General features: G+C 35.1%; 1 protein-coding gene across 1 annotated transcript; it reads left to right on the top strand.

The window, feature by feature from the left end:
• The first annotated feature begins 297 nt into the window (after positions 1–297).
• Positions 298–18,653, top strand: LOC134857109 (uncharacterized). The gene is made up of 8 exons (XM_063873476.1): positions 298–815; positions 1,039–1,288; positions 1,973–2,105; positions 2,177–2,259; positions 2,367–2,502; positions 2,807–2,914; positions 17,353–17,455; positions 18,074–18,653. The coding sequence occupies exons 1-8, from the start codon at positions 386–388 to the stop codon at positions 18,433–18,435; spliced, it is 1,605 nt and encodes a 534-aa protein (XP_063729546.1). The 5' UTR covers positions 298–385; the 3' UTR covers positions 18,436–18,653.
• The last annotated feature ends 211 nt before the right edge of the window (positions 18,654–18,864 follow it).

Below are 18,864 nucleotides of genomic sequence, written 5' to 3'. Positions count from 1 at the left end.
TTGTTCTGAATTACAAATACGATGTTTTTAGACCCAATGCTTTTCTTTTTAGTTATGTTAATATTATATTTACTGTTTTATCATAAGGTTTGTGGGGGCAAAAATCAATTTGCGAACTGATTTGGATTGCAATCGTTTCATTGTTTTCTCAGTGTAGAATAAAATGTCTGGGATCTATGAAGTATTATATATTCTGTAAATTTATTTTGGTTTTCAATAGAGATTTAGTATCTATGTGACTTACATAATATTGATGTTTATTCTCACAGCAATTCAAACTACGCGGTAGAATGAAGATAGTTTTTTCAGTTATTTCGAATGATATTTTCAAATGACAAGATCTAAGAACTGCGACTAAGTTTTTAGGCTAGCTGAATATTCCGTCATGACTGGAAAAGTAGATTCAATTTTCGCCACTTTCATACGGAGATCCACTTTCATACCGTGCAGAGAATTTGGACTATCGCCCGATTTTCTGGAGCTGAATCGAAGAGTCGAACCGACGCCACAAGTGCCGGATGAACTGGATTGTGAATTGCAAGTCGACGATAAAACGACTGATCTCGTTTTCCAAGATGATAAAGTATCTTATAAAAGTTTCAAACAGCTGGACGAATCGATAGAAGCTGACTCGACTCTGGAAGATATTAAAAATGAAACCAAAAATTTAGATGTGACTTTGTGTGACGGCGAGAAATCAACTGTTTATGACAAAGTGGTAGATACGAAGCAGGAGACGAGAAGTTTCACGGCAAATGACGACGGGGACGAAATAATTGACTCTAACGCATACATGGAGGACCAATTGTGCACAGGTAGAAATTAGAAGCTAATTCATTGCGTAGTTTTCAGTACGTCAGAGGGATTTTTTTTATATTGCTCGGTCAAATAGACTGGTTTATGAAACTTATACTGAATTTGTTGATTGATACAAAAGAATGTATTGATTGATACAACCAAATATGACGCGATTTTTTCGATACTCTGACACTGTTGATTGTTTCGAAACTCCAACAGATTGTATCAGATTATTAACAGGTGGTGATTTTGGAACGGACAGTGACTTTGAGCTAAGTGCGAGTAGTTCAAGTGGCAGAGGAGGATGTGGGGGAGGTCGGGCTAAAAAGACGAAGCTGAGGCAGAAAGTGTTGATTCAGCAGACCAAATGCACATCTGAGAGAAAAATGAGTGGGAAAGACGGAAGAGATGATCACGTGTATTTGGAAAGAGTGAGGGTGTTGCGAGAAGTGTTGCCGACTCAGTTTAGAACCTGCTTTCTCTGTTCAATGTTAGAGTCTTATATCTTCTACGTGTCCTCTTTTGGGGGTTTTCTCTTTTTATTGAGTAATTAGGTTTTCCAAGATTCATTTAAAGCTGAGGTTTTCTAATCCAAAATTGATCTCCAAAAACACAACATAAGTTCACTGCTTATTTTACACAAACAGTTTCGACCGTTTTAACTTTTTCAAATCAATTAATAGCCAACCACCAAATGCCATAAAAGGTTGGAAGATCTAGTTAGAGGTCTAAAGAAGGCGTTGTATTTAAATCAGAAAACAGGCTGGAATATGATTTTAAAAGGTTTGGGCTCCTTATTCACGGAAAGCACTCATTTTATTTGTTTTGGAAATCATAAAATTCCGAAGAAGTTTTTATGTTAAAGATTACTTGAAAACAGTTTCAGCTTCATCCGTGTGAATGTTGAAAGTGTTCGTCGCCAATTCAAAATGTCGGTTAATTTTTATAAATTTTAGTCAGCTACTTTTATTTTTGAGCAATTTGAATTGTGTTTTTCAAATGGACATCAGTTTACAAGGTTTTATTTTTGTTTTCTCAAGATCATAAATTGGCCGATAAATGGCTTTGCCTACCTGACTGGCAATTGATTCATTCTTATTCGTTAATGTGATTTTTCTGGGCTTAAAGAAGATAAGTGTTCTTGGTTTAAGGAAGATGATTTTCTGGGTTTCAGTGGCTCTGAGTTCTTAGCTCTGGTGAAATGCACAGTATGTAACAACGTCTTCCATTCTGTCTGCTTGAAAGAAGCAGATATCTCAGAAACACCGGATTGCTGCAAAGACTACCCGAAAAGTGTAGCAGCTCAGGTAATGTTTCAAAGTTCGGCTCTTTTTTGTGTTCAGAATTGGAAATTTTCACAGTCTTTTGTTCGGTTTAGAGTAAAGAAGTGTGTGGTTTGAAACCATTTTTGAAGAGGGGCAGAGATAATTTCAAAACTAATTTCGTACCAACAGCGAAAAGGTAAACAATTTTGTTTTCGTTTTGATTTTTTAATCAAGCTGCTTCATACATTTTCATCATACGCTATCTTTAGAAAACTAATGCATAAGTGTTCTGATAATTTTCAGGTATTTGACAAAGAAACAACTTCAAAATCTTCTCGACGAAGACCCAAACATATGCTATGTTGAGGTTCCTGCTAATATCAAGAGGCAATATAATCAGCCTAGTTCAACAGGCTGTCAATTGTACTGCAAGGACAAGGTGATGTTTCCATAGTTCAAGTTTTGATTGTAATCTCTGTTCTTTTACCAACGACCTCGTAAAGTTCAAATAAGTTTTTTAACAATGCTAATCTCATAGTTTTCTTGTGAGGAAAATTTTGCTCTTATTTGTTCACTTATTCACATTCACTTGTTTTAATTTGATTTTTTACTGCAAAGGCATTTTTGGAAGTAGTTTTTTCTCAAAAACGTAATTGTTTTCTGCAAAAAAGTCGAAAACGTCGGTCAAATTTTTATCTAATGTCTTAACTAATGTTGTGATAATTTGTTGTTGTATTTACCAGACTCATCTGAAAACTGAAGCATTGGAATTAAAAAGGAAGATGTGCGATGATCAGAGCAACACAGAAAGCTTGAATTGGAACGCAAGAAACTCTGTTAATATTTCGCAGGTAATGGTTATGGGTCTAGGACAACAAGCCGACGGGACTTCAAGCCGAAGGGACTTCAAGCCAAAATTAAAACTTTACAAGCACCTCAAAACACTATTTTATCATCTGTAAAACGTTATTTTTCAAAAATTTTGGCAAGTTTAGCCAATAATAAACGTTATTCATGACAATGCACCGCTTGTGATTGGCATCCGTTAATAACATCAGCCGGTTTTTGAAATGCATAAATTATAAACGTGAAAAATGCCTTCAACCATGTTTTACTTTCCGAAACATCATTTGGAGGCTTAAATTTTATGAAAACTCCAATAACTTGTGAAGAAAGATCATGAAATTCGGAAACTCTTCAAAATCGTTTTCAAATTAATCATATTTGACTAGTTTATAAGGAACTATTCGGCTTGAAGTCCCTAAGTTTACGATTCGGCTTCAAGTCCCGTCGGCTTGATGTCCGGCACCCAATGGTTATATCACTAATAGCCAAGTGTGTAAATAAAGCGGCGGTAGTAAAATGAGACCATGTCATCAATCCCCCTCCCCCTAAAATTATATGGCAAGTTCAACAAGTAAGACCTGCAGGAACAATATTCAATTCAAAATCTTATTGGCTGAAAAGTATTGCTTTAAACCAAGTCAACGAGCTCCTCCCTAATTTGTTCAAGGGGGGGATTGTTCACTTGGTACGTTTAATGACTACCATTCGTCATACAATCCCGGAATTAGTGATTGAAGAACAGAATGATGAATCTATATCTTTTATGATATCAGCTCATGCGTTGGTTGTTTTGATTACCTGAAAAGGTAATGATACAATAAGCAAAGACGTAATTGGTCGTTTTCGATGTTTCTGGAACCTGATCTAAACTACATTTTATGATTGGATAAATTAGATATTTTACCAATGTAAAGTATTTAATATTAACCAATCATGATCCATCTAACTAACAACCCACTTATTTGTAAGTGCTGAAGTTACTTGTAATTTCAGCACCAGAGAGATTTGAATTTAACTTAGAAATTAGTTGGACTCTCCCGAGCACTTCAGCAACCGCAATAAACCAGTATACCCTAGATCTATTGAGCCTAGCAGAGACTAGTTAAACAACCTGAGACTAGATAGTATAAGAGTAAGATTAGGATCGGTATTAGACTAAGAAGTTGCACGAATCTATCCGGCCGAAAATAAGATAGCGTGACGAGCAGACGGTGTACCCTATCCGAAATTACTCTATGAGTTATACACTCCAGTCATAACTCATCTGGTGCGACCATAAGTCTCGAACAAGACCTTAATAGCTTAGAATTAACCAAAATAGATTAGAAATTAGACAAAAACATTTACAAAATGTTATACGACAATAATTTAATCGAAATGTCTCTACGACTCAATAGATCAGAGCCAATATTCCGAACCATAACAGAACTACCCGGAATTGGAAGAAGACCTCGAACCAGAGACGACATACGACAAAGTAGAAATTTGCCATATAGCTATATGATAGTTAGGCAAAAACCAGAACAAACTTTTATATTTAGAATACTACTGGCAATGAATTTAGATTTTCATTTGCAAACATAAAACCTTGAAGTTAATCTTCAAAATCATTTCAGGCGCTAAACAAAATTATTAATATACAATAACGATTGATAAAAAGATCTAAGATCGTTTTCCTAAAACTCTGCAGTAATATACAAAACATGTTTGAAAAGTATTTATTGAAAAATAAAAAATAAAAATTAGTAGCATGACAATAAATGGTTAGTAATCATAAATCATCCTGTTGTTCCAGCTCCATCACCTAAAACATAACAGCAATCATAAACCCACTAATATCATCAAAACACTAAATCTTTCCTTTGCACACATTTAAAATTTTATTAAAACTTAAATTCACTTAATTTTAAAACCAGATCATCAAGGCTTATCCTTGGATCTTAAATCATTTTCTACTTAATTAAATTTCAAATCTGATTATCAAGGCTTATCCTTGGATCAAACAGAACAACTTTGTTCTCCCCCACCCACTTAATTAGTGTCTAACGACCTCAAACGTCGATTCACTACCCAACCCTTTCTAAAGACCTAAGACTAATAGAAATTTTTAAACAAAACTAATCATTCAAATTAGGATAAATAGTGAAGAACTTCGGTTATTCATCCTTCACTTGACCCCCCCTCTTACCAGACCCAGGATAAATCTTAGACTTAGTAAGTTTAAAATAGTATCTAACGAACTACTCGCGTTCTAATTATACCTGAACCTTGTGGATCGATTTACTATTCTCCAACCCTTGAACACAATCACTACCCCTAAGTAAGATTAAGTAAGTTAACACCTTAACTTATACTAGCCACGAGAAAGTAAAAAATCATTCTTCGGAATCGATATACTTTTCTCTCCAACCCTGAACAAATAGACCCAGGTTAAGCTAACCAAAAAAATCGTAAGAACTAACAGTTTAGGAAAATAGAAACCATTTAACAACCTTTTGCATCCGTCATCCTAAACCTTATGTCATTTAAAAACCTAGGAAATAAACAAACAATCGTTTTACACAATTGTGAAATAGATAACAAAAAATACGACCTTGTAATCACACCTCATACACAAACAGTTGGATACATTCGAACAAAACGACAAACACTAAAAAGAAAAATAATAACGAAACAAAGACAAATAACACGAAAAAGATTTTCAAAAAATCGAAACGCATTTTCAGAATCAGAAACCAACAGTTTAGACGAACTTTACAAACTAAAAGAATCAATAGATAAAAATTGCCCACTTCACGATCAATTATATTTTTCTGACTCAGAAACAACTTCAAATTCATCAAAAAGAGGAAAAAGAAGAATAAAAAAGCAGTATAAACACAAACCAGTACATTTATACAATTGGAATCAACCAATTCGACACATTAATAATTACATATTAACAGTCATCGAACGAAAAAATGAGCTCAACGCACACCCCAGGTGAAGAAACCCCAGATGATGATGAAATCTTTCCCTTTATAGTAGATGCAACCACTGATAGAGGACAGCATATATTTTGCAAAAATTTACTATTAAATTTATTTGAACCCGGAATCAGTCCATGTAAAACAGAGTTCCCAGATGTAAAAATCAAAAGACAAATCATAGACCACTACTTAAAAGATATATGCAACATAACACAACAGTATGGAATCTACTCCATAGAATTCACCTCACCAAACCATAATAATAGAAAATATACAATTCAAACAGACGATCTTGATTTAGATTTTTCAAAAGTTTTTTCAGAATATATAAAAAGCATCCAATATCATAACTCACAAAGAGCAAACTCCATATTCACCAATGAAGTTTTCGCAATAATATATAGTTATATTTCGATATTAGAAAATGAAATCCCAATAACAAATGTCTCACCGACAGAAACATCTAAACATTTAAGAGTACGACATGAAATAACACTACTCTCTAGTTATTTAAACATTGTTAAAGAAAATTTCACGAAAGACGACGTTTCACAACATACAAAACACGATCTACAAAAAATTTTGGCATGGTTCATAATAGATTATTTCACACACAATATTGATTTAATTGCACAAGCAAGAAAAAATTTTAGACCCCAAAACTCGAACGATGATACCGCTATCACAGAACAATCAGATTATGTTTGGGACCCCGAATGGTCTCATCCCGCATTTATAAGCTTCCCACAATCAATCTCAAGTCAAGCAATAAGTACGATATCTTACATAAGAGATTATGTAAAAGTAATACCATTAACCATTGATGCAACACCATTAAACTATAATACATTTTTGCCCGATACACAAAATAATAGTTTAAACTCTACAGTCATACACAACGAAAACCTCAATGGAACTAGGAATCTTACTCAACAATACAACAATTAACGAAAACACAGACCTTCTAGAATACAAATTAAATGAATTTACAGTTCCCTGTCTCCCTTTAAGTATGATTCTTATAGCTTTTAATATTTCACATACACAAAATATTAAAGGACACTCTGGATCAGAAAAAACATATTCAAATTTTATACAAAATTTTTACTTCCCAAATGCACCAATTTGGATAAAAGTACTATGCAACGATTGTATAGTATGTCAACTAAATAAACCTTACCCAAATCAAAAACAAATAGCACAAAAACAAGATTTTAAAGGACAAAGCTTGTACTTTAACCATCGTATCTCATTTGATACTAAAGGACCAATTTCACCCTCATCCGAAGGAAACTCCTACATTATGGTAATTGTTGACGCATTTACACATTATGTAGCACTTAACCCAGTACCACATTGTAACGCTTATTACGCTTACACAACACTCTATGAACACTGGATAGCAAAATTCGGACTACCAGAAATTTTAGTTACAGACAACGGTACAGAATTCATAAATAATGAAATTATCACACTATGTCATTTATATAACATTAAACACAAACCACGTACATCTCATGCACCTTGGACAAACGGCTTAGTCGAAGGTATGAACCGTTCATTACAAGAATATCTTAGATGTATCATCAACGGAAATGATACAAAATATACCGAATGGTCAGCAGATGTAAAATTATTTCCCTTAGCATATAATTCACAAATTACGACAACTTTAGGAATGTCACCATACGAAATGGTTTTTAACCAAAAGCCACGCAAACCAATAATGTTTACAGCAAATTCTCATAAAAACGCACAAGGTTATTGTCAACCAAATAAAGATTCAATTTGTTATAACCTACCTTTACATACACACGATGAAGATCATTTTCATCACCCACAAATTCTTAAACTAGCCTCCGGTACACACACCGAATGGATTCTAAATAGAGATAAAAAACACAATGAAATTTATCAAAAAATAACAAAAAAGTTATTACAAAGACAAAACATTAATGAACAAATCAATTCACGTTTTACACCAGCCTCCGAATTAAAAATTGGAACATTTGTTTTAATACCTAATTTTAATACTCAAAAAGGAATTTCTAAAAAATTACAACCCCTTCGAAAAGGACCATACCAAATAATTGCAAAACCCACAGATGTCACATATAAAATTACCGACTCAAACAAAAAAGAAATCGTTCAACATCGAAACAACCTATTACCTTATTACCCAAAAGAATACGCACTCCGCAAATTAACTCAATTATATTCTTTCACAGGATTAAAAATCATTCAAAATGAACCACATCTGAAAAACACAGAACAAAATGATAACCCCACCGAAAATCAAAACACAAAACCAACCGCCACCAAAAACAATACACAAAACCATAAAGAATCCCCAAAACAAAGAAAAAATAGAAAAATGACCGAACAAATAATACCCCAAGAACAAATCGACAAGTCAGAAAATAGAAAAACAACAAGACTCCGAAATCAACCACGTAAAAACTATAAAATATTCATCCCCCAATCTAAAATTTTAAAGAAAGTGGAATTTCAAAAGTAATTTTAACATTATACTTCACAATCTTGAAACCTCCGAAACATTTTTCATTTACATTTTTCAAAATAACATGCTGACAATTACGCAATAATTCTAGTTCAAAATAGACCAATAGGATTCATCCAATCCGTCACTTTCTCTAACTCAAACTAAGACCAATTAGACGAATCATATAGAACTCCAGGCACATCTATAACTATAACTTTACGACCTCCAGGTCAAAAATAAGCAAACCACTCCAACTTGACAACTAAAATAAATATCACCATAATACCGTACCCCTCCCTTATCTAATAACCCAAAGATCAACAATATTTCCCCAACTCAGACCACGAATACCCCCAAAACAAATTTGTTAACTTAGCCTAAAGTAACAAAATGAACATTTTATTTAGCCTAAAGTATAAAAATCTCAAAAATACCCCAGATCATTTGACAAATGAAAATAAAGACAAAGAAGACCTCCCGATCACCATAAAAATTGCCCCCAACAATATTTTACAAAACTCAACCCACTTGTCAAAAAACTAATAAATAATCCGACCACACTAGAAAATCGCCTCAAACAGCAAAAAATATTCGACCAAGAGATCATTTCTTAAATGCTCTTCTCTCAATCAGTTACTCAAATACTCATAAATCTTAAACATTTTTTTACAATACTTGAAACCTTTATAATATTTCTTTTTGATATACTTGAATCTTTTCTAATAATCCTAATCATTTTTTGTAACATTTTTTTAATTTTCTACACTATACTCGAACTATTCCTCCAACTTTCCAAAACCCTTGATTATATCCACAGGTACGATTTATACAACTTGTCTAAATGATACGAACAATTTTCAGTAGAACTGATATTTTTTTATTGTTTGTAATTTTCATAACATTTTTATCATCCCTCATTTTGACCATATGTAAATGTATAAAGAAAGCAATCTTCACATTTGCCCTAGCAACAATCCTCCTAATTCTTTTTTTAGAAGAATATTATAATAAACATAAACCTTCCCACTAAAGTAACAATTCAAAAATCCATCAAAAATTGCTACCCAACAGTCACAGAATCAGTCTTCACCGACATCATCCCAAGATAACCCAACACCACCTTCAACTACTCAAAATCCTCAAACATCTACACGAATTTCTTTTCAAGACAATCCATACACTTTTGAAGAACGACATGCTCGTTTATCAGAACCACTAGAACCAGTTCAACGACAAGCACCTCTAAGCGAACCAACATATAACCTATACCCAACACTACCACAAGAACTAAGTAGAATAAGAAATCCTAGTCAAAACCAAAATACAGTCGAAATAAATAGACAAATTATACATCCTCGACGAAACAGAAATTTTCAAACTCCCCGAGTTCATTTTGATATACCTCAATCCCCATCACAAAACACTCCAGAAAACCCCATTGGTATATTACCAGAAGCCCCTACGCTTCTTTCACAACGTAGCACCTCAAGCCTACCATCAGATTACTTAGGTTCAACACCAACATCTGAACAAATACGTGAAAATCCCTTTAACCCCCCAAACCAGGCATCACGACTACCATATTGGACAACACATTCATTTACACAAGGTGAATTAAATTTAGTCAATAATCCAATAGATATTTCTACGGATACAACAACATCCTCATCACTACCAGAAACATTATCACTACCATCAACACCATCAATAAGCCAGATTTCACCACCACCTTTTAACTTAAATTTTCCAAATAATCTCGACGCCAGATATCGAGAACGATCATCAATAAATATTCCTTTAAGACTAGATTGGAATACATTTACAGCACCTCCACCATTATTTGGACAACATCAAGAAAGTAACCGCCTTCATAACTGGGCACTTAATAGATTACAATATCGCCAAGATATTCACAACGATATCCGTGATCACAATATTCAAATACTCCAACAAAACAGTTTACAATTAAAGTTTGAAATCACAGTTAAGTTAAACAATATTACCCAACATCCCTACCCATTAAACCCACCTAACATAACAGCTCAATCACTACCACCACCGTTTATAACTACTGAAGTAATATACAAATACGACAGATATACCAAAAACACAATTGGCTACATTACATTTTATAATCCATACTCAGGATTATCATACACATGTATATTCTAAAATTATTAATTTTTCTCCAAATCCTTTTTCTAGTAATCTCAAATCAAAACATAAACCCTTCCCCTCGTACAGGACCACAAGATTTATTAGTAACACATTACGATTGTGAAGAAAATGAACAAAAAACACTACATAAATATGCAATAAATCAAGTATCACAATGTGAAACAGAACCACAAGCTATAGAAACCACAGATGTAATAGCAACACTCTATTCAAAAGCCCGAGCAACAACAGTTACAGGTTATAAATTCACAGCAACATTTTCCGAAAAGAAAGTACATTGTTCACAAGTCTCGAACGGAAACAAAAACCGACTTGACCATGAATCATTCTATCAGAGTAATATAGAACGTCTTTTACATCTCAATCCCGACGATTGTAAAAATGAATTACTTAGACTAAACATCACACAAAATAAAAACTCCGAAAGAAGGTTAGTTAACTTTCAAGTTTTTTCAGACTCTGTACATCAATCACAACTTGAAAGACACCAAGGACATATAAAACTAGACGAAAAATACCCGTATAACGGCGCACACGGACGATTAACCTATGACATACACGATAAACACTGGATACCACACATTGGTATAAATGACCCATCAAACTGCAAAGCAGACACAAAAAATAAAGGATACCAAGAAATAATGTTTTTCGATTGGAAAATACAACTCGAAAAAATACAACTAACACGAGATTTATCAGATAATACAATGATCTATCAAGGAATCCGATTACCTTGTAAAAATGATCAAGGTTATTGCGACCCTACAACGAGAACACAAGCAACAATTGTTTGGTTCTCCGAAGATACATGTACAACATTTCAAGTAGCAAAAATACACGCTCGTATGATAAAATTTCACGAAAAATATTTTATACAATCAATTCCATATGAACAAGTCCATCCATCACGAAAACTAAGTTCTAATTTTAGAAACATAGACAATATAGAAAATAAATTGACACGTTTTCAAATATATCAAGAAACAGAACTTGCATGTAAATACAGAAACCCACTTCACAAAACACAATACTCCGAGATATTAGTTGAATACGAAAAAGGATTCGACATGACCACTGGAAAAATAAAAATCGACCCATATGCCACAGGTCATCCTCCAAACGAAGGAACATCCTATATACCCGTTAATTTTGAAAAAAGCAACGGACAACCTGGTGGACATCTAAAACCCCATGACACCAGAAGCACACGCTTACAAGAATTATCACTAATGAATACTACATATTTCGGTAATATCCACTATGATATTCACTTAGATATGAAACTAGATTACACAATTAGCCGAATTTTTCAAGAAATGTCACTCTCCGAATTAGAAACACTACACCAACTATGCGAATTAGAACGAACACAAATATTACAATCACTTGCACTAGCAGTATTAAAAATACCCTATGCAGGATACTTATTATCTGGAAATAGATCAAATTTTTTAGACTATGAAGGAAACATCTTATGGTTTTATACTTGTACTAAAAAAGTATCACCACTATACGTTTTTGAAGATAAACGATGTTATAAAAGAATCCCTATCTTTTATAAGAATAAAGTACATTTCGTGGATACACTTTCACGAAGAACCTATTTCTGGGATACCGCAGTTCCATGTGGATCAGAAAATAGCCACAACGTAGTACAACTAAACCCTGATGAAAATAAATATTATCTTCTCACTCCATATCCCACATTAATGCAATCACTCAAAAAATTTTCACCAGAAAGCATTCGCGCTATTGTTCGAAACCCAAATATAGACTTACAATCAATAGGAATCTATTCAAAATCAGATATTCAACATCACATTAGAACACAACAATTCCAAGAATTATTAACACAAATGGACACTATACAAAGACAATCAATAGACCAAAATTTACGCAAACTTGCAGAAACCGCAGGATTTGCCGATATCTACACGCAAGACTATAGCGGATATTTTAAAGACATTAAAGATTATATATATCTAAACGGTGAAAAATACCGTCCCCAAGATATATCACCAATTAACATTTTTAGCTTTGTTACACTCAAAAATGAGATCCTCGATTTTCTAGGATGGCCCTACTACATCTTAGAAAAATTGACTATTTTATACGCTATGTTTAACTTTATTGGATTTCTTTTCTCACTTTTAAAAGGAATCTACAACACATGTGCTATACACACACAAGTAAACAGACAAGCAAGCGTAGCACGCATACTCTTTGCAGGATTTTTTGGAATCTTTTCTACATCTATAAACAAAATTCTTTTAGACGCACAAATAAAAGAATATAACACAAAAATAGCAACACGACAAAATACATACGACGAAGAACATAACAATGTAGACATAACGCCAACGGCACCACAATTACCACCCCTACCAAATAACCATCCACTATCCCTAGTCCCACGAAATTTTCGAAATTTAGCCATCACACATAATCCAAATTTTCGACTCACCACATCACAAAGTCCCATCCAACATATAATGACACACCAGTCACAAGACCATAATACTTATGAACAAATTATTGAACAACCCCACACCACCGCTTTTCAGTCTCAAAATAATCATTTTTTTAGCCCACGATGAGCCGCCAACTTGGATCACTACACCGATCAAATTCCCACCCAACCAATCTTACCTCTACAATCCCAATAATACCACTTTTTGCTTTTCCGCCACCCGATTTTCCATCTAGTAATGTAACATCAGGCATGAATTCCGACACTAATTCACACATCTCAGTTTTATATTCCATCTCACAACTCAATAACCCGAATATTGAAACCCCCGATGAATTTGCCGACTCAGAACCATCCCCATCCAATAATTTTCATAACTCTTCTAATTTTTCTCAACCCCCTTTTCAACCCATATTATCCAATAACCCTGACCCAATCACTCCCACACCCTCTTATGCTTCCCAAGCTAGCCCCAACCTACTCCTCATTTCATTCTGACCAATCATCTCATTCTCCAGACACCCCCCGAATCTCCCCAGAGCTAGATAATTTTATTACCCTTCAACAACAACCCTACCACCTCCATACCCCAACAATAAACCAAATCTCCTCCACAATAAATTCATCCAACCCCCCTACCCCTACACCCTCTTCAAATTATACTGAATCATTAGCACCATCATCCACATCAACTGAATCTTCACTCAACACTAATAGAGCTTACCGCACTTTTAAAAGAAAGTTCCCCAACCATCCTTTCCCAGCAAAACCAGGAACAGCCCGTGAATACATCAACCACCCCAAGCATACTAACACAAAAGAATTTTTAGCCATCACCTTACCCTCATTCCCACAATACACCTTAAACACCCCCCACGACACTAACGAAACACGCAACTTTGTAGATGAATACGTTTTAATGCCCACTCTCTCTTGGACCTCATATTATCATTTTACTAACCCTCTTTGCTTACCTTTATCTAACACTCACATCGATATAGAGCGAAATACGGACATGCTATATCGACTCACTACACCACTAACCGCTAGACAATTTACTTACGTTGGATATAAAAATCACTAAAAACACACACTGCACCTAGAGCTAACGAATATATACTCGAATACTATGATCACAACATCATCAGAGCTAACCAAGATCAATTCTTAGACGACGATCGCTTCGCTAATCCACAAATTACCGAGAAATTTTTCATCAAGACACCATATATATTTACACTAAACATCTTCGACCGAAAGTTTGATCACATTATTTCAGAAGCACTAACAGACACACAAGCATACGAAAGTTTTAAAGAACGCTTCCAAATATTTTCACTAACCTTTCATTTCCTTGCACCACACGAAAGAGATTTACACTGCTCACACGATATTATGTTGCGCACTAAACAAACCCACACATATAGTTATTATCGCTTCATCCAAAATCACTTTGACCTACACACACCCTCTAGACAACCACACCATCGTTTTCAATTCATTAATTCCAAATACACTTCACCATTTTTCCTAAATTTCACATATTGCATTAAAGATACTAACCTTCATGGTATTCTTCGCAATTATGATCCCATAACCCAAATGTACAGCTTCTGTCCCATCACCAAGACCTTCAACGCCGAAGAATCCCGACCCTTCCTTATCCCGCACGAGTTTGTACAACCCATAGAAATCCCAATTTTAGAATTCATCCACAACACTAAATTCAATCACAAATTATATAATCTAATCCAAAACACACCTTATGAGTTTGCAGTTGGCACTGAAGAACTAACCACTATTAAGGCACTTCAATTGCTTTGGCCACTGCTTCAGACTAAAAATATCATCCGCATCTTAGCTAAACTACTAACAAATTCCGATCTCATCCACGACATCTTCCCCCACGGTTTTTTCCCCGACGACTAACAGGTAAGTATGAATTAAGTGAATATTACTAACTAATTAAAATATTAAAAAACTCACCATACTTTATCCATGTTTTCTTTAGATTTTTAGCCTTCATCCGACGATCACCTACAAAAACCACAAAAGACAAATAAAAATCGCAAATTTCCTCAAACAGATTTCAAAAATTCTATTAATCTCTTACACTTATAAATTTATAAATTTAATACCAATGCAGTAAATTCATTTCTAAAATTTTCCCCACAAGCAGTAAATCTAATTATGATGGAAATTTGTAACTTAAAATTCCCCCATAACTAGCAGTAAATTTCCAAATTCTATGCAGTAAATTAATAAAATGCAATTGCAGTACTAACCTTTTGATATTCTCATTCATTCGCACAGAAATTCTATCCACACTCGCACAGCTCGCCCACGAAGAATTGTTTAAAATAATGAATTTCAGTTTCAAGTTTTCACACTCAACAACTCTAACATATAATAACATGTTTCAAACCTTCCTTTAACCCGGTTGGAAAGGAATCATATACTAAACAAAACTAACCAACGCAGCTTACTAAATACCACAAATCATAGAATAACAGCATGACTAAGAAAAGGAAACCAACGGTACCCAAACCGGATTAAACCAGTTTAAAACTGGATAATTTATTCTTTTGAAGACTATTATAAAGTCTAAGAAAGAAATAATAAAACACAAAAAAGTCGAAAGACAAACCCATACCACAAACAATTTGATTTTTGGAAAAAGGACATAACCAACAAGACATAAGAAAAACCACAACAAACCCAACATAAAACGTTGTCACATAACAGGACCCCTCACAAAAACCGCATGAAATCATACTCCCACTCCTGGCCTAACCCACCAGGAAGGACGTCCTGAGCATGCTCTATAGCCGGCCTAACCCACCGCGCTACATCCACGCTTTGTGACCACACCTCTATTTTTAATAAGAGCTACTCAAGTGTGAGTAACTCATCAAAATAACCGAACTAAAACAAAAAGCTTTTGTGAAAACAACTAACTAAAATCATAATTAAAAAATATTAAACTAATAAATGTTTTATAAAATGTAAATTACATTATGCAATACATAGATCAGAATACAACACCAAGGACGAACATCTAAAGACAAAACGACCCCACTACACTCGAGAGAGAATGACCAACCACAATCGATATGCCACTCACAATCACAACTCAAAGGATTTAGAGTACGACTTGACTTCGCAGAAAAGGACTTCATTGAACTAGACCAATGACCACCTCGATGTTCAAGTATACGTACAGATCCGAGTAACCAGGCATCCCCTCCACGCACAATCTCCACGCCATTCCCAAACTAAATCAGACACAAAAGAAGTTCTCCACGCAGAACAGAAAAACCTGACATAGCAAACCATTCTGAAATCAGATTTGAGTTTGTTGCAAAGACTTAGTCGTTGTCACTAGAAGACACAACGTCTTATGTCTCTAACTCCAGCTTCCTGGAACTTCTTTAACAAAGAGGAAACAGAAGAAATATGATGTTCGCCAAACACCAACGTCCATCATCCATCCTTCGAATTGCAGAAGAACTATTCTAAAAAACTCTGTAAAACCCGGATGGGTGGAACCTGATCTAAACTACATTTTATGATTGGATAAATTAGATATTTTACCAATGTAAAGTATTTAATATTAACCAATCATGATCCATCTAACTAACAACCCACTTATTTGTAAGTGCTGAAGTTACTTGTAATTTCAGCACCAGAGAGATTTGAATTTAACTTAGAAATTAGTTGGACTCTCCCGAGCACTTCAGCAACCGCAATAAACCAGTATACCCTAGATCTATTGAGCCTAGCAGAGACTAGTTAAACAACCTGAGACTAGATAGTATAAGAGTAAGATTAGGATCGGTATTAGACTAAGAAGTTGCACGAATCTATCCGGCCGAAAATAAGATAGCGTGACGAGCAGACGGTGTACCCTATCCGAAATTACTCTATGAGTTATACACTCCAGTCATAACTCATTTCTATCAGCAAAATACTATTTTATCTTTTTCGAACATGTACATTATGGTTTACGTGCGCATCCACATCTTTCTCGCTTGGTCCTGGGTGTTTGTAGGAGTGACCCATGGTTTCAATAAAACTGCTCTCCATTCTTAGGTTAACCAAATCGATTTTCCCAGCTCTCCTAGAAAACGTCAAAAATACTATGTTGCCAAAATTATTTAAACACTATATGTTGCCAAAATTATCTAGATGCAAGCAAATTATTGAAAACAGAGGAAAAAATGTTTTTCGGCGCTTTCCCCTCAAACTCAATGCATTGGCGCCAAAAAAAATCCGCGTGTATAAAATCAAGATCACTTTACTGTTCAATGACTGTTTCAGAACACAGTTATGGCTGCTCTGCTTTTGGTTGACTGCAACTTCAACGAAATTTCGCAGAGAATTGACATACGTGCAGATCACAACGTTTTCACTATTGGAACGAGTAAGTTGGTGTTTTAAATAATTTTAAAGTCTTTTTGAAGTGTCGATGAAAGAGGAATGATTATTAGTTTAAATTGGAGCCAAACTAGCACAGACTAGAATACCTTTTAAAGAACACCTGACTATTATCGTGAAAATAATAACCTCTATTCAGGGGCGGATCTAGGATTTTCTCGAGGGGGGGGGGGGGGCGGATTTTCAAAAAATTTTGACGACCTTTTTTTTTTTTTTAGATCGACCAAATTGATTTTCCGAGCTCTCCCAAAGCACGGTTTTGTCCCTATTTTGACCAAATTTTTTGCGCCGCAGGCAAATTTTTGAAAAAACAGGTCAAAAAAGGCGTTTTTAGGCACTTTTTGGAAAATTTTGACCGAAAAATTCCCTTTTTTCGGCGCGCGCTCCCCCCCTCAAAATTGATATATATTGGCGCCGAAGGCGCCTTTAGAAAATTTTTAGGGTCAGTCGGCCAAAAATGGATTTCTTAAAAAGTATCAAAGGGGGACCCTTTGGGTCGGCAGGGGGTCGAATCCCTGAGGGGGGGGGGGGCGTCCGCCCCCCCCCCCCTAAATCCGCCCCTGCCTCTATTTGAACTTTAAGAGCAGATCCATGTGCGTTTCAGACCAATGCAATTGCGATTTGAAACTACCAGAGTTGAAAAAGTGTCAGTTTGTGTCATCAATCCACTGTCGAGTTTACTTTGTGCAAGAAGAAGGTCAGTTTGAGCTGCTTAATTACAGTTGTCATGGAACAATGGTGGATAATATAGTTTACAGCTACCAAAGCGCGGCCGAGGATTCTGAAAAGGAGAGAAGTACATTGGGCGGTGGATTCAAATGCGACTGCGATCATTCGCTATCATCGCGGTCAGCAGCAGAATTGAAAAACGACGCTAATGCTCGTCAATGGGAAGGCGCTGCTGTTTTGTACCATGGCTCTACTATCAGAATCGGATGTTTGGACTTCGTTTTTGCTGTTGCATGAATTTCTATAGTGGGAAACTGATGTTGTCTAGTTAGAACGGACTAATGGCAGACGTCACAGGTTTGCTGCTAGTTACCGGGTCTGGAGTCAAAAAAACATGGGAGAAGGTTGAATCTCAGAAATCAGAACGAATGAGAAAACAGGCGAAATTGATATAAAAAAAACTAAAACAATCGTTTTGTTTTTCCTCATTTTATAAATTCAACTTGTTGAACCGGTCTCTAAAACCAGAAGCTGCTTAAGGTCCATTGAATGGGTGCTGGACATCAAGTCGACGAGGTTCTCAAAAGATGTACGTAGGTTGAATATGTTATATGCTATCAATGTCTTTTCATAGCTTTCAAGAAAGACATGGATGTTGTAGAATGTTTATTATCCACCAAGTTTCTTTAATCGTCACAAAAAACTAAGTATACTAACATTTTCAAA

This window comes from Symsagittifera roscoffensis, chromosome 1 (genome assembly GCF_963678635.1).
Source record: "Symsagittifera roscoffensis chromosome 1, txSymRosc1.1, whole genome shotgun sequence".
NCBI classification, from domain to species: Eukaryota; Metazoa; Xenacoelomorpha; order Acoela; family Convolutidae; genus Symsagittifera; species Symsagittifera roscoffensis.
Note: the sequence above shows the minus strand (reverse complement) of the source record. Positions and strands in the feature narration are given on the sequence as shown.